Raw genomic sequence first — 18,935 nt, forward strand, 5'->3', positions numbered from 1 at the left:
GATACCCCCCCCCCCCCCAGTCTTCCACACTTGAACATAAAATGAAAGTTAATTTATTAATTATAGATAGTTCTATAATATGAAGTATATGTACAAAAATACCTAAAACCTGCAAAAACCGTAACCATCCTTCAAATGCACTTAACTTTTACTTCTTTACATTTAAATTCTAATTGCAATTTTATATTCTGTTTTGTACAGAAATAGTGCAAAATGTATGCTTTTTAGGCAAAAGTAAGAATGACAGTCCACCCCTAAACATAACCGTCACTGGGGTCCAAGCTAATTGTACCAAAATGTACAGAATTGTAATGATTTAGCCACCAATTTGCCAAACAGTAAAATAGTTAAACATTGCCATGAGATTGTGTTGGTTTCCTAATACCTAAATTACCCTTGTCATTTAATATTGCAATGCAATGCAATGCAAAAAAATAAAAAATAATAATAATAATAAGTTAATAAATCCTACAAAACATTTCTTGATGAAATCAAACTAAAAAAACTAAAATAAAAATAGGAAGAGTTACACCAGAATTGGTTAATAACATTAGTCAGTTGGTCGGCCTGGCCACGCTGGAAGACCAGCTTAAACCAACTAAGACTAGAAGGTGAGCTGTAACATGAATATGTCTGCAAGACAGACCTTAAAAACAGCTGCAGATATTCAGAGCAGAGGAAAGCATGTGCTACTCAAAGGCCAGAAGGGGGAGATGAAGGCCAGAGAAACTAATCTGCAAACGGGACAGCAAAGATCTACCAGACACTTGCTCTGTATGAAGCACTTACAGTAAGAGCCGTCACTCCCCTGTACTGTAATACAACAAATGGAGACGGGTGGGATCTGTAGCCTATGTCAGGAGTTTTCAAACTGCATTATGCAATAAACTTGAATTAACTTAGCCACACATCTTGTTTTCTCTATATCAGCACAGTCTTGTTTCCTGTGTAAGTGGGCGGTTCTTCTTTAGAATAAGTGGCAAGGTGGACCAGACCTACTGATAGTCAGAAGTTTGGATTTGAGAAACTATTTTTTGGCTGTTGTCAACTTGTTTTGGACCTTGATGTCACTAGCTGGATTCACAACACAGTGTTTTTTGTAATAGTGATCCAGGAGCCTTTCCCAAAGTTCACAGCATCTCAACAGGGTACTATTACCTAAGAGATAACAAAAAGGGGATGTAATGTGTGCATTTAAAGATTTAAAATGATAAAACAATAGATCTAGGTTTTGAAAAGGAAGAGAAAAAAAATTGCTTTGTGCTTGTAAAACATTCACCTTAAAATGAAATTTTCCTGAAAATGTACTCACCCTCTAGTTGTTCAAGAGTTTGTTTCTTTATCAGACTTGGAGAAATTACATTTGGGGCATTACATCATTTTCTCACCAATGGATCCTCTGTAGTGAATGGGTGCCGTCAGAATGAGAGTCCAAACAGCTGATAAAAACATCACAATAATCCACAATCAACACCACTCTAGTTCAACAATTAATGTCTTGTGAAGACAAATGTAGCATGTTTATAAGAATCACTTATATCACTTTTCACTTCACAAGATGGTAATTAATAAACTGGAGTGGTGTGGATTATTGCCATGTTTTTAATCAGCTGTCTGAACTCTCATTCTGACGGCACCCATTCACTACAGAGGATCTACTGGTGAGCAAGTGATGTAAGGCTAAATTTCCCCAAATCTGTTCTAATGAAGACAAACATTTTCAGTAAATTTCATTTTTGGGTGAACTATTCCTTTAATAGAACATGTTTACAATTGTAAGGAAAGATCGAGAATTTGTTTGTATATGTCACCTCATCTAATCATCTGATTTATAAAACCATTACATGTTTAATGTGGCTTTTTAAGGTCACTGTATGAGAATTCTTCACTGCTTACCCAGAATGCACAGTCCATCCTGTGCACGAGTTATAGCGACATTGACCTGATTTGGATCAGTGATGAATCCTAGTTTTTTTCCTAGCCAGGCTTTACTTGGTCTGTCGCTTTCTATATCAGATATGGAGCAGGAGCGCACAGTGGAGATGATGACATATGGCCACTCACTTCCTGTATGCAACAATTTACACTCAGAATGTTAAATGTCCTGTGTCAAATCCACCTGTCCCACAATATTCTCCACAAATATAATAATAAAATATTTTTTACACATTAAATATATAGCTGCTTTAAAGCAAGCTTTATAGAAGGTGCTTACACAGAGAAAAACAATAAAAAATATATCAAAAATAAAAAACTAAAAGCTTTTCTTTAAAAAAAAGTTTTAAGATACAATTTAAATAACGAGACTAAGCATGAGTTAAAATAGAATTCTAAAAATGGCAAAATGTAATCTAAATCTCAAGAAAGATGCAATCAAAATAACACACCTTGGCTTTTCATAATTGTGCAAACTGAGACATTTCCAAGACGCCTGTTCTCTATCATCTTTTTGATCTCTGACACCTGTGCGTTGTAAGGGGTCAGAATTGCAATATGCTCAGGTTTCACACCTGACTGGTTAATCAACAGTTTTGCCACATGGACCTGGGCAGCAACCAACAAAGAAATGACATGCAAGCTTTAATAAGGATTAATCTATATTTAATTCATACACTGAATTTTAAAATGGCTGAAGGCAACATTAGACCGACTCACAGCCTGCTCTGCCTCCTCAATGTTGGCCACTGAGTTCTCATTGCCCTCTTTTGTAGATACCACTAAACTGTCTTCTTTCCCTTGCACATGGCCAAACAGGATCGCTGTAGGATTTCCATTCTTCTTAAGCAGGTAGCGGGGTCCTCGTTCAGCTCCAGTTTTCAGTTTGTCTTCATAAAACTCTTTTGAAGGAAACCTGCAAATTTCTTCATGCTAACATATGTGCGTGTTTGTTAAACACAAAAGCAAAATGAAAACTTTGTTAGACTACTTTATTTGAGGATTTATTTATCAGTTCTTTTACCATTCTGTACTGTGTGTCCAACATTATGGCCAGATCCATGTAGCGTTCAAACAGAGACTGCTGCATGCCCATTTTTCTCACGAGGGCACACTGTACTATTGGCCGTATCTGTTGGTGATCACCCAGCAAAACAATCTGAAAAAGAAACCAGTTAGACAATGACTTTTGTTTGTAAAGATGCCTATGTCTTCCATTTCTAATGTGGCTAATCACACAATTGCAATTCAATACCATCTTCCATCTACTAGAATCTTAGACTGTTTTGTTTGGAAATGGAAATTAATGATGATGATGATGATGATGATGATGTTGTTGTTGTCATTCTAGCACTCACCTGCTTTGGATTGTAGGAAACTAAAGGGATGAAGGCCTCTGGTTCTGTTGCCATGGCACATTCATCAATGAGTATCTGCTGAAAATCCATGACCGCCAGGATTTCAGGTTTTAGTGCTGTTGAGCAGGTGCACAACACTACATCATACTTCTGAATCTCATGCTTGTGAGCTTCCTTCAACAGTTTCCTGTAGCTGCAAAGACACATTTACCACATAACCAGAATGCTGAATGCAAGGACACGAACACTGGGTTATACTAGTTCATTAAGGTGGCAGCCTCTGAAAATGCAAAAAAAGAAAACAGGAATTTTACTCACTTGTCTATTGCATCCTCTTGTAATTGCTGCTTTTCAAAGTGTTTTATTTGTTCTGAGAAAAGATTCTCAGGTTCACGAACAAGGTACATCAGTGTAATATCTCTGCAAAAAAATCTGACATTAATGAGTATATTCATACACTATTTGTTATTATGTCTGAGTCCAAATGTCCATCAACTGGCAGACAGTATCACATTCAAAGATAATTAGGTAAAGTGTAATAAAGGTATTGCTCCAGCTAAATAGACATGGTTTCATCATTCTTAAAAAAAAAAGTATATTTAGCCTCTCAAAAGTCAAGATTATTGTTTGGATGTGAATATATACAAAGTGCATTTTTAGTTTGAACAACATTTGATTTTCAGACACTCATATTTGAATATGATATATTCTGTATATATACCCAATTCAACAATTTGCACATTGAGCCACTTTGAGATCCAAATATATCTGGGACTGAAATATATAGGGTCTTAAACGAAGATACCAAAAGAAAAGATACATGAAAGGATATTGAGATACACTGCCTGACCACTTGATTTTAAGTATGAATCATTATTGCAAGGATATGTGATTTGCAGTGTCATATAGGGTTGCATAGAGTATATTTGAGAGTGAGACGAGGTTGAGCAAAAAGCCCTATTTGGCTGAGATTATGTATTATGTATTTTGTACTGACAATACTTTCAATGAGGTTAAGCTCAGGCATTGTATATTTAATATTTCTTGAGTTACAGGCATGCTAACTTGGGATAAAGTACACCAGTAAGCTATTTTCCCATTTTTTAACTGTTACCAATGGCATATAATACAACAAGGACTGCTGAAGTTAACCAATTTTACTAATGGGAAATCTCCTAATAGACAAACAGACAATCTGTAATTTGGCTCTAGATCTTTTGACCCCTGTCTAAAACATAGTGGCTCTTACTTGAGCTCATCTTTTGGTTTTTCATCACGGAGGGATCTTCGGCAAAGCTTTAGGTCACTGCCTGTATATGGATATTCATGCATTTCCATCTGGTCACAGTAGATTCTCAGAGGATTCAGGACTCCCTTGAGTTTCAACAACTGCTCTGGGACACAAGATCAATGGGGTCATGTAAGTACAGTTTATCAGGTAAATCAGAGCCTGAAACATACTCTATACATGAAACCACCAATGCTTCAAAAAAAGTTTGATGGAGAATGATGGAACTGCATTGACCAAACATTTGCACCTGCATACTTATATATAGTGGCTTCTTTATAAAAATATCAGACAAGGGCATGCACTATATATTTAGAAAGACCACCAAACCCAATTCACCTGCAACAATGTCCACAGACTTGTTGGAGGGTCCGCAGTAGAGGATGGCAGGCTTTTTTTTGGGTTTCTGATCAGGGGTTGATTGGGAAGATTCGTAAGAGGCCAGAAAGTCTTGGTTCTTCTTGAAAAACTGGTAAACAATGTGAATACCAACAACTGTTTTCCCTGTACCTGTGGATAAAAAATGGTGCGGTGTATGGCTTAAGTACACTGCTTCAGCGTTTTCCCCAACACATCTCCATGTGAAAAAAAAGTGGCCTCATGAAGTTCCACAAATTCCAGCAGCAACAACAGTATTAGTATACAGTATTTAAACAGTACCTGGTGGGCCCTGAATAACTGTGAAGGGTTTCTTCACAGCCTCCTCAACAGCTTTCTGCTGGCTCTCATTCAGAACTGGCAGGTTCAGGCCTTCATCCACTTTGTCCAAGATGATATTTCTATTTGCATCTAAGACAAGAGTGTTTTTCAGCACATCTTATTCTTCTACAAAAGTAACTATAATGTCATAATTAGTAGATTAATTAATTAATACATTCATTAATTCATTAAGTTGGCTGTTGTGAAATAAAATGACTCATTTTGTGAAATATGATTTTGTCTAGCTGTCATGTTGGCCCACTTACAGGCATTCAGTTCTTTAAGAGTCCTAGTGGCAACATTCTTCACCAAGTTATTAGCCCGTTTTAGATTTTCAATCACATGTTCCCTGAGCCTGCAAAAAGACTGCATTAGCATATGTATGATTGTGTATAAATCTGAAATGCATCAGCAGGATGAACATTACTCACAAATATGGAATTTTTTTGGGAATGACCTCAATGGTGAAGTTTGTTTCCTTGTCAAAAACCATGGGTGGGATGTAACTCATAGATCTTTTTGTGATCTGAAATTTAATTTTGTTTTGATTGTCTCCGTTCTTTTGTTTCTTTGGTTTGGTGGTTACTGCATGTGCAACCCATGTGAAAGGTAGTGAACCCTGCAGGTCTAAAATTTCAGAACCATTCAGATGTTTTCCATCATTCTCAACCTTCTTTGGTTTCTGATCTCTTAGTCTGATGCACAAAAAGCAGTTTCTAAGGTCGAACTCCAGACACCATTGTTTTTTCTGAGTCTTCGTTAAATAAAAGAACCCATGGAGATTTGTTTCATCTCCACTCCAGGTTATATTAACACCCTCTAAGATGACGCTGTTATTTTCTTCCAAAGCATTGTAAGCCGTGTCTATCTCACATAGTTGGCTCCAGATGTTCTGGTACTCATTGTAGTTCTTATAAATGGGCTTTGATGCACTGCATACTGTTTTGGAAAAACAATCAATAGGGTTTCTCGTGTGCTCCAAACAGATCTCAAAACATTGATTGACACTGAGAAGTTGAACTACAGGAACTGAAAATCCATCTTTGAGTTCAGTCCCAAGCTGCACCTGAACAACCGTGCCTGGCTTCAGCTCCATGGTTAGTTCCTTATAATGGGGTTGTTCTGTTGCCGCCTTTTCCTTTTCTTTATTCTCAGCTTTTTTCATGTCTTGGAGGCATTGCTCAATCTTAACCCAATCCTGCTTTTTCACAGCAGATACCAGTCCTTTCCACAACTCACTTGACACTGTTGTCACATTCTTCATGGACTTTGAAGGATACGAACTCTTGAACGATTCTCTAAATGAATAAACTCTCCTCTTCCAAAGAAGAGTCATAGAGTTCTTTTCCTTGTCGTATCTTGGCTGATCCACAACTTTAAGATGTTTGTACATGATGGTGATGACGTCCAACTGAGAATGTAGTGGGAATGATATTGTGAATTCATGCCCCTGAGGAGTGAGCAGGTCCACCACCGCAAGCTTAACCACATCTTTGGGTGCAAACTGAAACTTTCTTATTTTCAGCACCAAAGCATCATTCTTCTCTTCTGTGTCCATTCCACATTGGCAGAACTCATTGATTTCAATTTGTGTGTAATCAGGTTGCCCAAGGTTTTCTTTAGAAAGCATAGTGTGCAGAAGCCTCTGCAAGATAAGGTCCAGATAACGCCTCATGGGAGATGACGCCCAGGTGTAGGCGTTTAGCTGTAAATCATAGTGACCCAACCTGGAATCCGTTGAGGAGCATGACCGAAGAATGGCGGCCTTCTTCTGAATATCACGAAACTCCCGCACCACGGGGATAAGTGTGGGATGGATTTCATCTGAAAAAATTAACTGCATCAGACTGTAATAGTCCTTGCTCTGCGCAAACTCTTCAATCTTTTGAAATATGGATGTGAAGATGTTAAATGAAATGCTGTTGTGCTCTATATTTTCATATTGTGGATTGGGCCAAACTTGATCTTCACCATCAGTATCCACTTCGCAAATATTTGAAAAGTAAGGTGACATGGGAATTAGGTTCATGTATTTCTTCTTAAACTGAGTCATTTGTTCTGGGTCCGGCTCCCTCTGGCACCTCAGTGGTGTGAGATCTCTTGTGACGTCTTTAGATATGAGTTTTTCAGCTGCAGCACTGTTGTAGAGATTCATTAGTTCCTCCACCATGGCGTGAGAGCGGCTTTGCCCTGCCTGCCTATCAAACGGCCACCCACCTTCCAGCCTGAATTTTCGGTGCACTTCTGAGAAACGGTAAGCGACAGCTAAACAATCCTTCACATCAGAGAACTGCAGAGGCTCAGTGTCATCCAAGCAGTGCTTCTGAAGGATTTGGTCAGCTTCTTCGTATGACATCTGTCTGTGAGATCTAATCAGGATTTCAACAAAATCTATGTTTAGTATATTACTTGTTTTCTTGTCAACATCTACCAGTAAGGATATGGCTTTCCGAATCTTTTTAGGCAACAAACTCAGGTGGTCTTTTCTCAGGTCTTTTGAAAACATGAAGGTCATGTCTCCCTTCTCTGGGGTGTAAATTGTTTTGCCGCGCTGTCTAGCAAATTTGTCTTGCTCGCTATCCTTGGAAATGAAACTTGCAACGTCTGTTATGTGAATACCAATCTGATAGCGATCACTGTCAATTTCCCTCACACTAATGGCGTCATCCAGGTTTTTAGCTTTTGGTGGGTCAATGGTGAAAGTGATAAAGTCATACAAATCCTTCTCTTTTAAAGCCTTATCACATTCAGGATCTTGTAATTTCAATGGTGGAGGTGAATCTTTACAGCCAAGTTCAATGTACAGCATTTCATCCACAGCTTCACACTCTGAAATTAATTTTGTAACTACTCCTAAAGGGTACAGTTTCCCATTTTCCCATTTTATAACCTTGACTACTAACATTTTATTCTCAGCAATCTTTACAAATTCCTTTTTCACCCAGCGTCCACTCTCGTATTGTCGTAGTTCAACTATGCCCATGTCAGGCTTTGTTTGAATTGTCCTTATTCTGGTCACATGTTTGTTAATAGGTGCAACAAGTTTTGGGTTGCCTTCCACCATCTTGCAGATGAAGTTTAGGGAGTTTTCATCTCTATTTATTAGTCCGACGACTCTTCCTTTTAACACTTCACCTTCCTGAGGACACTGTTCTCTGTTTAGGATCTCTACACAGACTTCATCTCCAGGAAAAGACCTGCCCACATTTTCTCTTCCAGAGATTTTGATACAGAGGGTTGGTTCGTCGAGAGGCCTGGCATATGCTTGATCGTGTCTTTCCATAACAAGTTTACAGTGTTTGAAATCATCTGGATTGGTATTCAAAAGTTTTTTAATATCTTTCTTGCTGAGATCTTGATCAAATTCAGAGTCAGACTGCAGACCCTGGCTTTCAGTGATGGTTTTGCAAATGGTCTTGGATTGATTATTCTCTGCATTGCTGCTGCTAGCAGAGTCACTCTGTTCTGATACTGGGGTCACCATGTTTGGATCTGCACCTGCAACACAAATTGGGATATTAGGCACTTATTGTCAGCATGAAATGAAAAGTAACAATATCTTTCCAAGTTTTTGATCTAATAATGTTTACTCATAATGTCATAACTGGACCTTCTGGCAAAACAACAGAAGTCTAGGGACATATGCCTAACTTCTCCGATCATTTATTCCCTGAAACTCTGCCCCTATAATCTCTTGTTCATCTCCCTCCATTTCGAATTAGAAACTTTTTAAATTTCCATTTAAAGCTAAACAACTATACACTGCTGTTCAAAAGTTTGGAATCAGTACGATTTTCCTGAAAAAAAAAAAAAAAAAAATCTGTGATGCAAAGCTGAATTTTCAGCATCATTACATTACTTTAGTCTTCAGTGTTAAATGATCCTTAAGAAATCATACTAATATGCTAATTTATTATCAATGTTGGAAAAAGTAGTGCTGCTTAAAATGAGCCAGATAAAATAAGCCAAAAAAGACGTTAAACTCAGACTGAAAAGTTTAAAATTATTAAATGACCATGAGAAAGATGCAATACTAATGCCATACTAAAATTTGCAGGATAAGGCATGACCATTGGACAGCGAAATGTTCATTGGGTCAGCACGGTCAGAAAAAACAGGTAGAGAAGAAAAGACACATGTTAACTGCAAAACAATTATGAATTAAGGTGAAGAATTATAGGTGTGAAACCATCAGGAACCATTAAGTCTCCACCACTTTTGGCACCACCAATTTCCAGAACTGCAAGCTGGAATCTCCAGAAGTGCAATTTGTCAGGTTCTCAGACACTTGGGTAAAAATTACCCTCACTTAATAAGAAGAACATGCTGAGGTGTTGTGAAATAAATGAAGACTGTTTTTATAGGCTATATAGACAGACAGATAAGTTGTAAGTGACACTTGAATGACCAGCATCACATCCTTTTGTACCACTCTTTCAAGAATTTATCTTCCAGAATCTGGCTGTTATTCTTATTCAGTGAGGGTCATTTTTAGGATTTTTTTTACCAAAGCAAAGTCTCTGAGAACCTGATACATTGTACCTCTGGAGACTCCAGGTTGAAATTCTGGAAAATGGTGGCGCTGGAGACTAAATGATTCCTGATGTTTTCACATCACACCTTAATTCGTAATTATTTGTGACCCTGGACCACAAAACCAGTCATAAGGTTAAATTTGACAAAACTGAGATTTATACATCATATGAAAGCTCAATAAATAAGCTTTCCATTGATGTATGGTTTGTTAGGATAGGACAATATTTGGCCGAGATACATCCATTGAAATCAGAAATCTGAGGATGCAAAAAAAAAAATCAAAAAGACTGAGAAAATCACCTTTAAAGTTGTCCAAATTAGGTTCTTAACAATGCATATTACAAATCAAAAATTACATTTTGATATGTTTACAGTAGGAATTTTACAAAAAATCTTCATGGAACATGAAATTTACTTAATTTCTTAATGATTTTTGGCATAAAAGAAAAATCAAAAATTTTGACCCATGCAATGTATTTTTGGCTATTGCTACAAATATACCCCAGCGACTTAAGACTGGTTTTGTGGTCCAGGGTCACATTTTGTATTTAACGTGTCTTTTCTTCTCTAACTGTTTTTTCTGACCCTGCTGACCCAATGAGCATTTTGCTGTCCCATGGTCATGCCTTAACTTTGCAAATTCTAGTATTGCGTCCATCTCATGGGCATTTAATAATTTTAAAATAAAGAGTTAAATCTCTTTTTTGGCTAATTGTATGTGTAAAAAAAAACTTGCCTAATAATTATGCACACTAAGGATCTAAGGATCCATCTGAAATTGATTATGTATCAGTCTTATGCTTTCATCCTTCTCAGGTCCATACTGCCAAATCTTCATACTTCCACAACAAGTTCAACAATGCTCCAGACACACGCAACCTTTTCAAAACTTTTAATTCACTGCTCTGTCCCCCTCCACCACCTCCCACCAATTCTATAACAGCTGATGATTTCGCCACATTCTTTACAGACAAAACTACATCTATCAGTAGCCAGTTCTCAGCTCCACACATACAAGAACTAAAACTGACCACGCCCACAGCTGAAACTCCCCTCTTCTCCTTCTGTCCCCACTCGGAGGCAGAAGTATCCAAACCTCTCCTCTCCAGCCATCCGACGCCATGTCCTTTAGATCCTATCCCCTCACACCTTCTCCAAGCAATCCTACCAGCACTCGCACACATCAACACATCTCTTCTCACAGGCACGACGTTTAAGCAGGCCCGGGTTACCCCACTGCTCAAAATACCTACACTTAACACCTCACTTATAGACAACTGCAGACCTGCCTCTCTCCTTCCATTCATAGCAGAAACATACCGTTTTCGATCAGGTATCTTTATTTCTCTCACAGAACAATCTACTGGATGCTAACCAGTCAGTTTTCAGGAGTGGCCATTCAACTAAGACTGCGCTACTGTCTGTTACTGAAGCCTTGCGGACTGCAAAAGCTGATTCCAAATCACCAGTACTGATTTTGCTAGACCTATCTGCAGCCTTTGACACAGTGAATCATCAGATCCTCCTGTCCACCCTCTCGTCGTTGGGCATCACAGAGACTCCATTTCGCTGGTTTAAATCCTACCTCACTGGCAGGTCTTTCAGGGCGGCCTGGGGAGGGGAGGTATCTAAAACTCATCAACTGGTAACTGGGGTTCCTCAGGGATCAGTTCTTGGACCCCTCCTCTTCTTCATATACACTACATCTCTGGGTCCCATCATACAGGCACATGGCTTCTCCTACCATTGCTATGCTGATGACACATAGCTCTATTTTTCACTCAAACCAGATGATCCATCGGTAGCTGTGCGGATCTCAGGCTTTATCTCGGCATGGATAAAGGAACACCACCTACAGCTCAATCTGGCAAAAACTGAGCTCCTTGTCTTTCCCGCCACTCCAACTCTATAACATGACTTACCCATCCAGTTAGGTATATCAACAATTACCTCATCGGCTTCAGCCAGAAATCTGGGTGTAATCTTTGACGACCAATTGACTTTTAAAGACCACATAGCTAAGACAGCTCGATCTTGCAGGTTTGCATTGCACAACATCAGAAAGATCAGGCCCTTCCTAACAGAGCATGCAGCACAACTCCTCATCCAGGCCCTGGTCATTTCCAGGCTAGACTACTGCAATGCTCTTTTGGCCAGTCTTCCAGCATGTACAATCAAACCTCTACAAATGATTCAGAATGCAGCAGCACGACTGGTCTTCAATGAACCCAAAAGAGCCCATGTCACACCTCTCTTTATATCCCTGCACTGGCTACAGGTTGCGGCTCGCATCAAGTTCAAGACCGATTGCTGGCATATAGGACAGCCACCGGCTCATCACCTGCCTACCTCCATTCACTACTACGAATCTACACTCCCTCCAGAAGTCTGAGATCCTCTAGTGAAAGACGTCTCATTGTACCACCACAGAGAGCCATGAAATCACTTTAATGTAGTAAAGTAAACTGACAGCATTGAGGGAATGTGCCGATTTACCTAAATGGGTTCATGTTTACGCAAATCATTTCTCACCATACATATGCTTTAAAAACGAGGGTCAGTATAAATCATTTTATTTTAAGCTGCTGTTGAAAAATCGGTCTGTAACTGTTCGTGTTCCTGCTTCATCTCCACTAAAAGAAGTGAGTGTAATTTCTTTTTATATGAATCTTTGCTAATCCCCTTTTAAATAATGTTAGCGCGTTTCAAGATAAATGCGGCTAAAGTGTAACTGACACTCTCAGAGAACATGGTTATGTCGTTTTCTCTATGTAAATCCGTCTCAATATAATTCATAATCACACTTTATAATGAACAAAGCATTACGGTGATTGTCTATTTACAAACTGTGTACGTTGTAGTAAAACTACATTAAGCTTAGTGTAATAGGGTAGAGGTAGTGATAGTAGGTTTGAGGACTACAAATAAGTTGGACTACAAATCCCAGGAGTCTGTGTACTATAGAAAGGAAATCAAATCTTTGGCCTTCCTCTTTGTGGAAACATGCTAAACCCCATGTGCCAAACATAAGAAGTCTCTGTGATATGTTTGTATGCATTGCTTTGTGAGGAGATGTATAGTAAATTGTGGAGGTAAGGTTTGTGACTACTTTGATTTTAGCTGATGTGCTTAGTGGTAATGTGTTTTATGGTTTTTATTGTTTTTAGTGTGCTTACTGGAGACATAGCGATGGGTGCCTCAGAGAATTGAATAGATTTATTCAACAACACAGGTATGTTATTCAACTGAATTACTGAAATGTTACATTTTATATTTGTAAAGTTTTATGAATATTTGTGTGTTGTCTTATGGAATTAAGTGTTTTTATTTTGATGTTTTAAAAGGGAAATTGTTAAATATTTATTTTGTTTTTACAGATGATGCATGGTTGCCGTTTACTTTTATTGAACAAATTGGTGGAATAACAATGGGTTTAATAGATGACTTTACATGTTATATTGTGACAAAGTGGCTTGAAGTCAGCATGAGATTTTTTTGGTTATTTGTTTGATTTCTTTTTTTTTGCTCTGGGAAGTTTGTGTGTAGTGAGTATTGGGTTTCTTTTTCTTTACACTGGTAGTGACATTTGCTTTGTGCTGTGATGGAGTGTATAATTTGCACAGAGTGATTACCATTATATTCTGTTGGGAAACCCTGTGTTCTCTATAGTGTGTTTTGTTTTGGTTGTTTCTGTGGTTTCTTTGTCACTTATATGGTAAGACTAATAAATGTTTTATTTGCAAAGAAACAAACTGTAGTTATTGCCCATCTTACAGCTCATCCATTATTGGTTGGGTTACATTAGCTTGCTAGATGGTTTAAAACGGTGTCTGTTAATGATTGAGATGTCACGTATTTTAAATCGTTTTGGATCAGTTATAACTTTATTAAGAACGGTAACGTTAACGCAATACCTGCAAAAGTGTTTACAGCCCGCAACTGCATATGAGTAAAGACCATAACACTCACATTTATGTATTTCAATATTAGGACGGGATAAGTTAACCGATAACATTTTGCTCTCATTCAATCAGCTATACCTCAGTAAACACATCGCGTTCGTCTCTATACCTCAGTAAACACATCGCGTTCGAATTTGTGTCAGTACGCTACCCTGACATACCCTTATACAAAGATAAATCAAAGTGACATTAAGTTTACTAACCATTCAGACACGTCCAGTATAAGCCGTAATAGCCAAACTTCTTTGCAAGGGGCCTTCTTGTTTCGCTTCCAACTCCAGTTTTTAAATTAAATTTTAAATGGATGGGGTTGTACAGTGTCCTCAAAGCCCTGCATGTACCATTTTTCCCCAAACTATACATCTATACTCCCAACTGTTGTCTAGGCAACACCCCGTGTGCTATGTAATGACACGCCCCACATAACTGAAAGGTGGGGTGAGCAGAGGTTCATATAATTTAAAGGGCCATGTACTGATATCGCTTGCTGAGAACAGAGGCATTTTTTACCAGGTAAAATGAGTGTTTTTTTTTTACACTACCATGGAGAATTTTTAATCAAAGTATATTACATATTACAAAGTATATTACAAACTTTTCATTAGGACCCTTATACATTACTACCTTATACATTCTTCAAATTACAGTCCTAAAATGATGACAGAAAATTTACTTACAGTTGCTGTCCTGCAAAACATGACGAAAACTGCTTTTCAGATAAAATATGAATGAGCGCGATATAGATGCGTCAGTGGATGACGAGGTATTTCCGTTTAGTTAATTATCCCGCCAGAAGAATTGTGTGAAAACGTACTATGCCTGTATAATTTTGGAGGCTTTACGCATGCGCAGTAAGGCGAAATTCGATGTTTTCCTACGTTTCAGTGTGGATGAGAAACTTTTGGAAAACGCTTGGAAACGCTAGTGTGGACGGAGAGCGCTTTAAAACGAAAACTCCGTTTTCAAATGTATCCGGATTAATGTAGACGTAGCCTAAGGAAAACATTCTAGGATTTTCCTCCATATAGTGGACGTCAGTGGTGCTCAACGGACTTAAGGTAATTTTTTCCCATATTGAACGATAACGATATATATTTCGATATATTCTGATGATGTTGCCAGCTTTAAAATAGTATCCCAACAGTGACTAAAGCCACAAAAATTAAAGTGTTCATTAAATTACATTTTAAAGTATAATTTATTAACAAAAACAGATTACAGATTTGGCCTTAAAAATTAAAACAACTTACTAAAATAAATTTCAGAAATAAAAGTTGTGACAGAGTATGGTAAATGAGAGAAAATGTACAAAATGTAAACATAAAATTATTGTAAAAACATAATTTGTAACAATTATTTATTTATTTATTTATTTATTTATTTATTTATTATTTATTATTATTAACATAATTGTTTATTTTCTCTATTATAGGTTGAGCTATTTAAATTAGAGGCAACCACTGCATTTTGAAACAATCTACAGTATAAATAACAAAAAATTACGACACGGTTCTTTCTTAATCGTATTAAGTGCAGACAATTCAGCCATAATCAAAGTAGGCTACTCTCTCATTATTCTAATTGCAAATAGAGACCGAATATTTCAAGAATGATACAGAGCTATAGACATACACAACCTATCATAGCCTACATGCTAATAACAGCTTAGATATGTAATGTAGCCTAATTTGCGTGCATTTGGGAGTCACTCTCTAAACAAGGGGGATTAAAATTGCTTTTGAATGCGCGTGCGTTTTTTGCTTTCGGTTTCAGTTTTAACAATCGCGCCAAACTCTCAGCTGAGAGTCACTTTTCAGATAGCCAAACCACTTATATAACGGAATTCGTGCTACCTATTTTTGTCGACAACTTCAACATCTTTGGATAATAACTCGAGGTTAGTTTCACTTTCGTCGCTGATTCCACTCTCTCTTTTTTTTTTTTTTGTCGTCCTGGTGTTAAGTTTGCTTCGCAAAGTGCGGTAATAAATTAACTTTGTACTTTGACGTGCACACGCACGCTGCACGCTGACTGACTGTTGTCTCATATTTCTGCTGATTGGCTCTTAAATTAATCCATATCGAACAAAAAATGTCTAGAGTTTATCATCGTTATTAACATAAATTTTATCGCGATTCGATATGATATCGTTTATCGGCCCAGCCCTACAACCCAGTGTTTACAAAGTGAATCTACAAAGATAGTCAGATACTCTTTACAAAAATAAGGAAAAACAGCGATGTTGGACAATTTTGAAGTTGGAGGAGAAAATGAGAAGGGAGTTTTTTGACATACCCTAACTGTATTAAACCGGAGTTCACAGTGCGCATCACAGGGCTAGACGAGACGAGCATTTGTGGTTAAAAACTGTATACCACTATAACACACCTGATACAGATCATCAGCTCATTAGGAGAGAGATCCATGTACTTAACTAAGTGTGTCAGATAAGGGATACATACAAAATGTGCAGAGCAGTGGGTCCCCAGGACCAGGATTGAAAACCACTGGTCTAGGCAACACCCCGTGTGCTATGTAATGACACGCCCCACATAACTGAAAGGTGGGGTGAGCAGAGGTTCATATAATTTAAAGGGCCATGTACTGATATCGCTTGCTGAGAACAGAGGCATTTTTTACCAGGTAAAATTAGTGTTTTTTTTTTACACTACCATGGAGAATTTTTAATCAAAGTATATTACAAACTTTTCATTAGGACCCTAAAGCATTATATTAACTTGTGGAAAATGGGCATCCGATGACCCCTTTAAGAGTTTAAGCGACTGCTGAAAATACATCTCTTTCGACACTATTTGACTCAATACAATTTTTTTTTAAAAACTTTGTTCTCCTCTCTTCCTTGATCTTCCCTTTCTAGCCTGTACTCATCAAACAATGCCTGATCACTTATAAATAATTAAATACAAAATTAATAATAGTTATTAAGATTGAGGTGGTTTATTAATAAATTGGTCATATGGGCTTGGAAAAATATATGACCAGAATATCAAAGGGCCTAATAATTATGCACGCACCGTATAAAAAGGATGCACAAAATCAGTGTAAACTTATTACTGGCCTCTCATTTTTTACATTTTTAACTGATATTCACTGTATATTATAGAAGGCTCAAAGGAAACGTCACTTGTTGGTCTAACAAACCTCTCCTAACAAAATTAGGCAGCATTGTGTTTTATTGAATTGACTTGACGTCATATCTCAATATAGTTTAACAGGACAGGTGTGATTGTCATCCTGAAAGTATGTGTGGAATGCACATGCACCCAAACGTTTAACAGAAAATACATTTTAAGAAGCATCGGTAAATTAGCCTTTTGTTTGGTAGAAAATGTAATGATTAGTACTAAAACGAGAATTTTTTTTCAGGTCTTCTCTTAGATTACAAGCTGTCGACTCTGGCCTCGCACGTAATGTCACTGGCTTATCTTTCATAGCCCTACTATACAAGATAGGAAATGTGTTCGTATGACTGAACAAACAGTAGCCTACAGGTAAATACAAGCCAATGAATTGCCTTTTGTACGTCGTTCCAATCTGGGAACAGTAAAAGCGGTGCAATTTTACAATTCATTTCTTACAGAGAACATTAACATTAGCCTTTAAAAACAGCTAACCTGTACAGAAATTGTAATTAGCTTTGGTTTACGCACTTCCAAACTTTATTTACACACACACACACACACACACGACACAGCCCAATTGAACGTGTTTCTAATTTAATAAATCGGACATAAAACTTACCTTTTCGGCACGGAGAGGGCGCCGCGTATACTCTGTAGTAGAGGCTTTACATTAGAAAATGACATGCAAATAGAAGTCCTTGGGGAGTGACAGAGAGTGATGCTGTGTTCGTGCGATCGATGCCTGTAAGAAAGCTGAACTCAGGTGCATTTCCTGCTCTCCCGGTTAGCAACTAAAGGGAAGGTGGGTCCTCTCACATTGACCTTGTCATAACAGCTCCTTATGTTTTAAATAACCGACTTTAGGGTTCCATTTTAAGGCTGATGATACACGAGTCAACTTTTTGGGCAATGTTGCCGGGCGACTTGCCCATTGAGAATAATGGGCAAATAAGATAAGGCATGGTCAGTTTTATTTTCCACTGAGGTAATTGTCACAAGACGCGCGAATTGTAACTGTAAACTGCAATGCCACCGAACTGGAACTTCAAATATAATAGAGACAAGAGTCATAAACTGAAAAACCACGCCCACCTGAGGGAAAACCAACAAATCCAACGCTCTCTCTCTTCTTTGTCTTTCCGACTTATAACAAAAGACAGAATAATGTCTAAAAGATGCTATGTGACAAGGTGTACAGTAAACAAGCTAAAAACACAGAACTACGTCTAAAAAACGAGCGTGGCCTAAATGCCTCTACTATAGCATTCTTCAGTGACACTACGACGCCGATTCAAAGTATGATATGATAATATCCAAGCTACTGCTCGGTGCTCGCAATTTCCAGTTAATCACGTGATCGACGAGTTTTCGAAGTTGTCAGTTACAATAATTTTTTTACGTTTTTAAAATGTATTTGTTTATTTACATTATTTTTTTAACAAAAGCTTGTGTAAAACAATACATCCGCCAGTTCCCTGTTTAAGAACATTTTAGTTGAAAAATCCATAATATTTCGAAACTTAATGGCTGTTGTAAATGACAAGCCAGCTGATTAAGTTGTTTTTGAATGAACATGCATTTGTTTCCGTTGTACTTGAAATTGACACTTCCTTCCTCGTTTCAAAGTCTCAAAATAGATTTTGACCTTGATTTTTAAGCACATGCTTTGTTGACGCGGTTGTTTCCTTGATATCCAAGTTCACCAAACATCTTACAGGGCTTTTTTTTTTTTTTTGGTTGTGGTGGAAAAAAGTCACAAGTGAGTCGAACATAATGTTTATCTACAAATTAAAAATGTAAATGTTTATTTCATTGTATTAGCCTATATGATCAGAGTTCAAATGTCATGTTGGGTTAAGGTCTATACGTGGGTTAGTAGGTCTAGACGGCAAACTTTTTGCCATTATGTTTACACCCAGTATCTTTGAAATGAAAATGTATCGCCCAACGTGGGGCTCGAACCCACGACCCTGAGATTAAGAGTCTCATGCTCTACCGACTGAGCTAGCCGGGC

The 18,935-nt window shown here is 37.7% G+C and overlaps 1 protein-coding gene and 1 non-coding gene across 2 annotated transcripts; both read right to left on the bottom strand.

Moving 5' to 3' along the window:
• Positions 1 to 572: 572 nt before the first annotated feature.
• On the bottom strand, positions 573 to 10,929 carry helz2c (helicase with zinc finger 2c). The gene is made up of 13 exons (XM_073836724.1): positions 10,848 to 10,929; positions 5,712 to 8,778; positions 5,547 to 5,629; positions 5,242 to 5,370; positions 4,921 to 5,091; positions 4,543 to 4,687; positions 3,612 to 3,713; positions 3,294 to 3,486; positions 2,960 to 3,094; positions 2,656 to 2,868; positions 2,388 to 2,544; positions 1,897 to 2,067; positions 573 to 1,158 (listed from the first exon to the last, which is right to left on the bottom strand). Exons 1-13 carry the CDS (start codon positions 10,927 to 10,929, stop codon positions 1,028 to 1,030), a joined length of 4,779 nt encoding a protein of 1,592 aa, XP_073692825.1. The 3' UTR covers positions 573 to 1,027.
• Positions 10,930 to 18,862: 7,933 nt separating this feature from the next.
• trnak-cuu (transfer RNA lysine (anticodon CUU)) lies at positions 18,863 to 18,935 on the bottom strand. Its single transcript has one exon. It is a non-coding gene; the product is annotated as a tRNA-Lys (tRNA).

This window comes from Garra rufa, chromosome 3 (assembly GCF_049309525.1).
Source record: "Garra rufa chromosome 3, GarRuf1.0, whole genome shotgun sequence".
Lineage (NCBI taxonomy): Eukaryota > Metazoa > Chordata > Actinopteri > Cypriniformes > Cyprinidae > Garra > Garra rufa.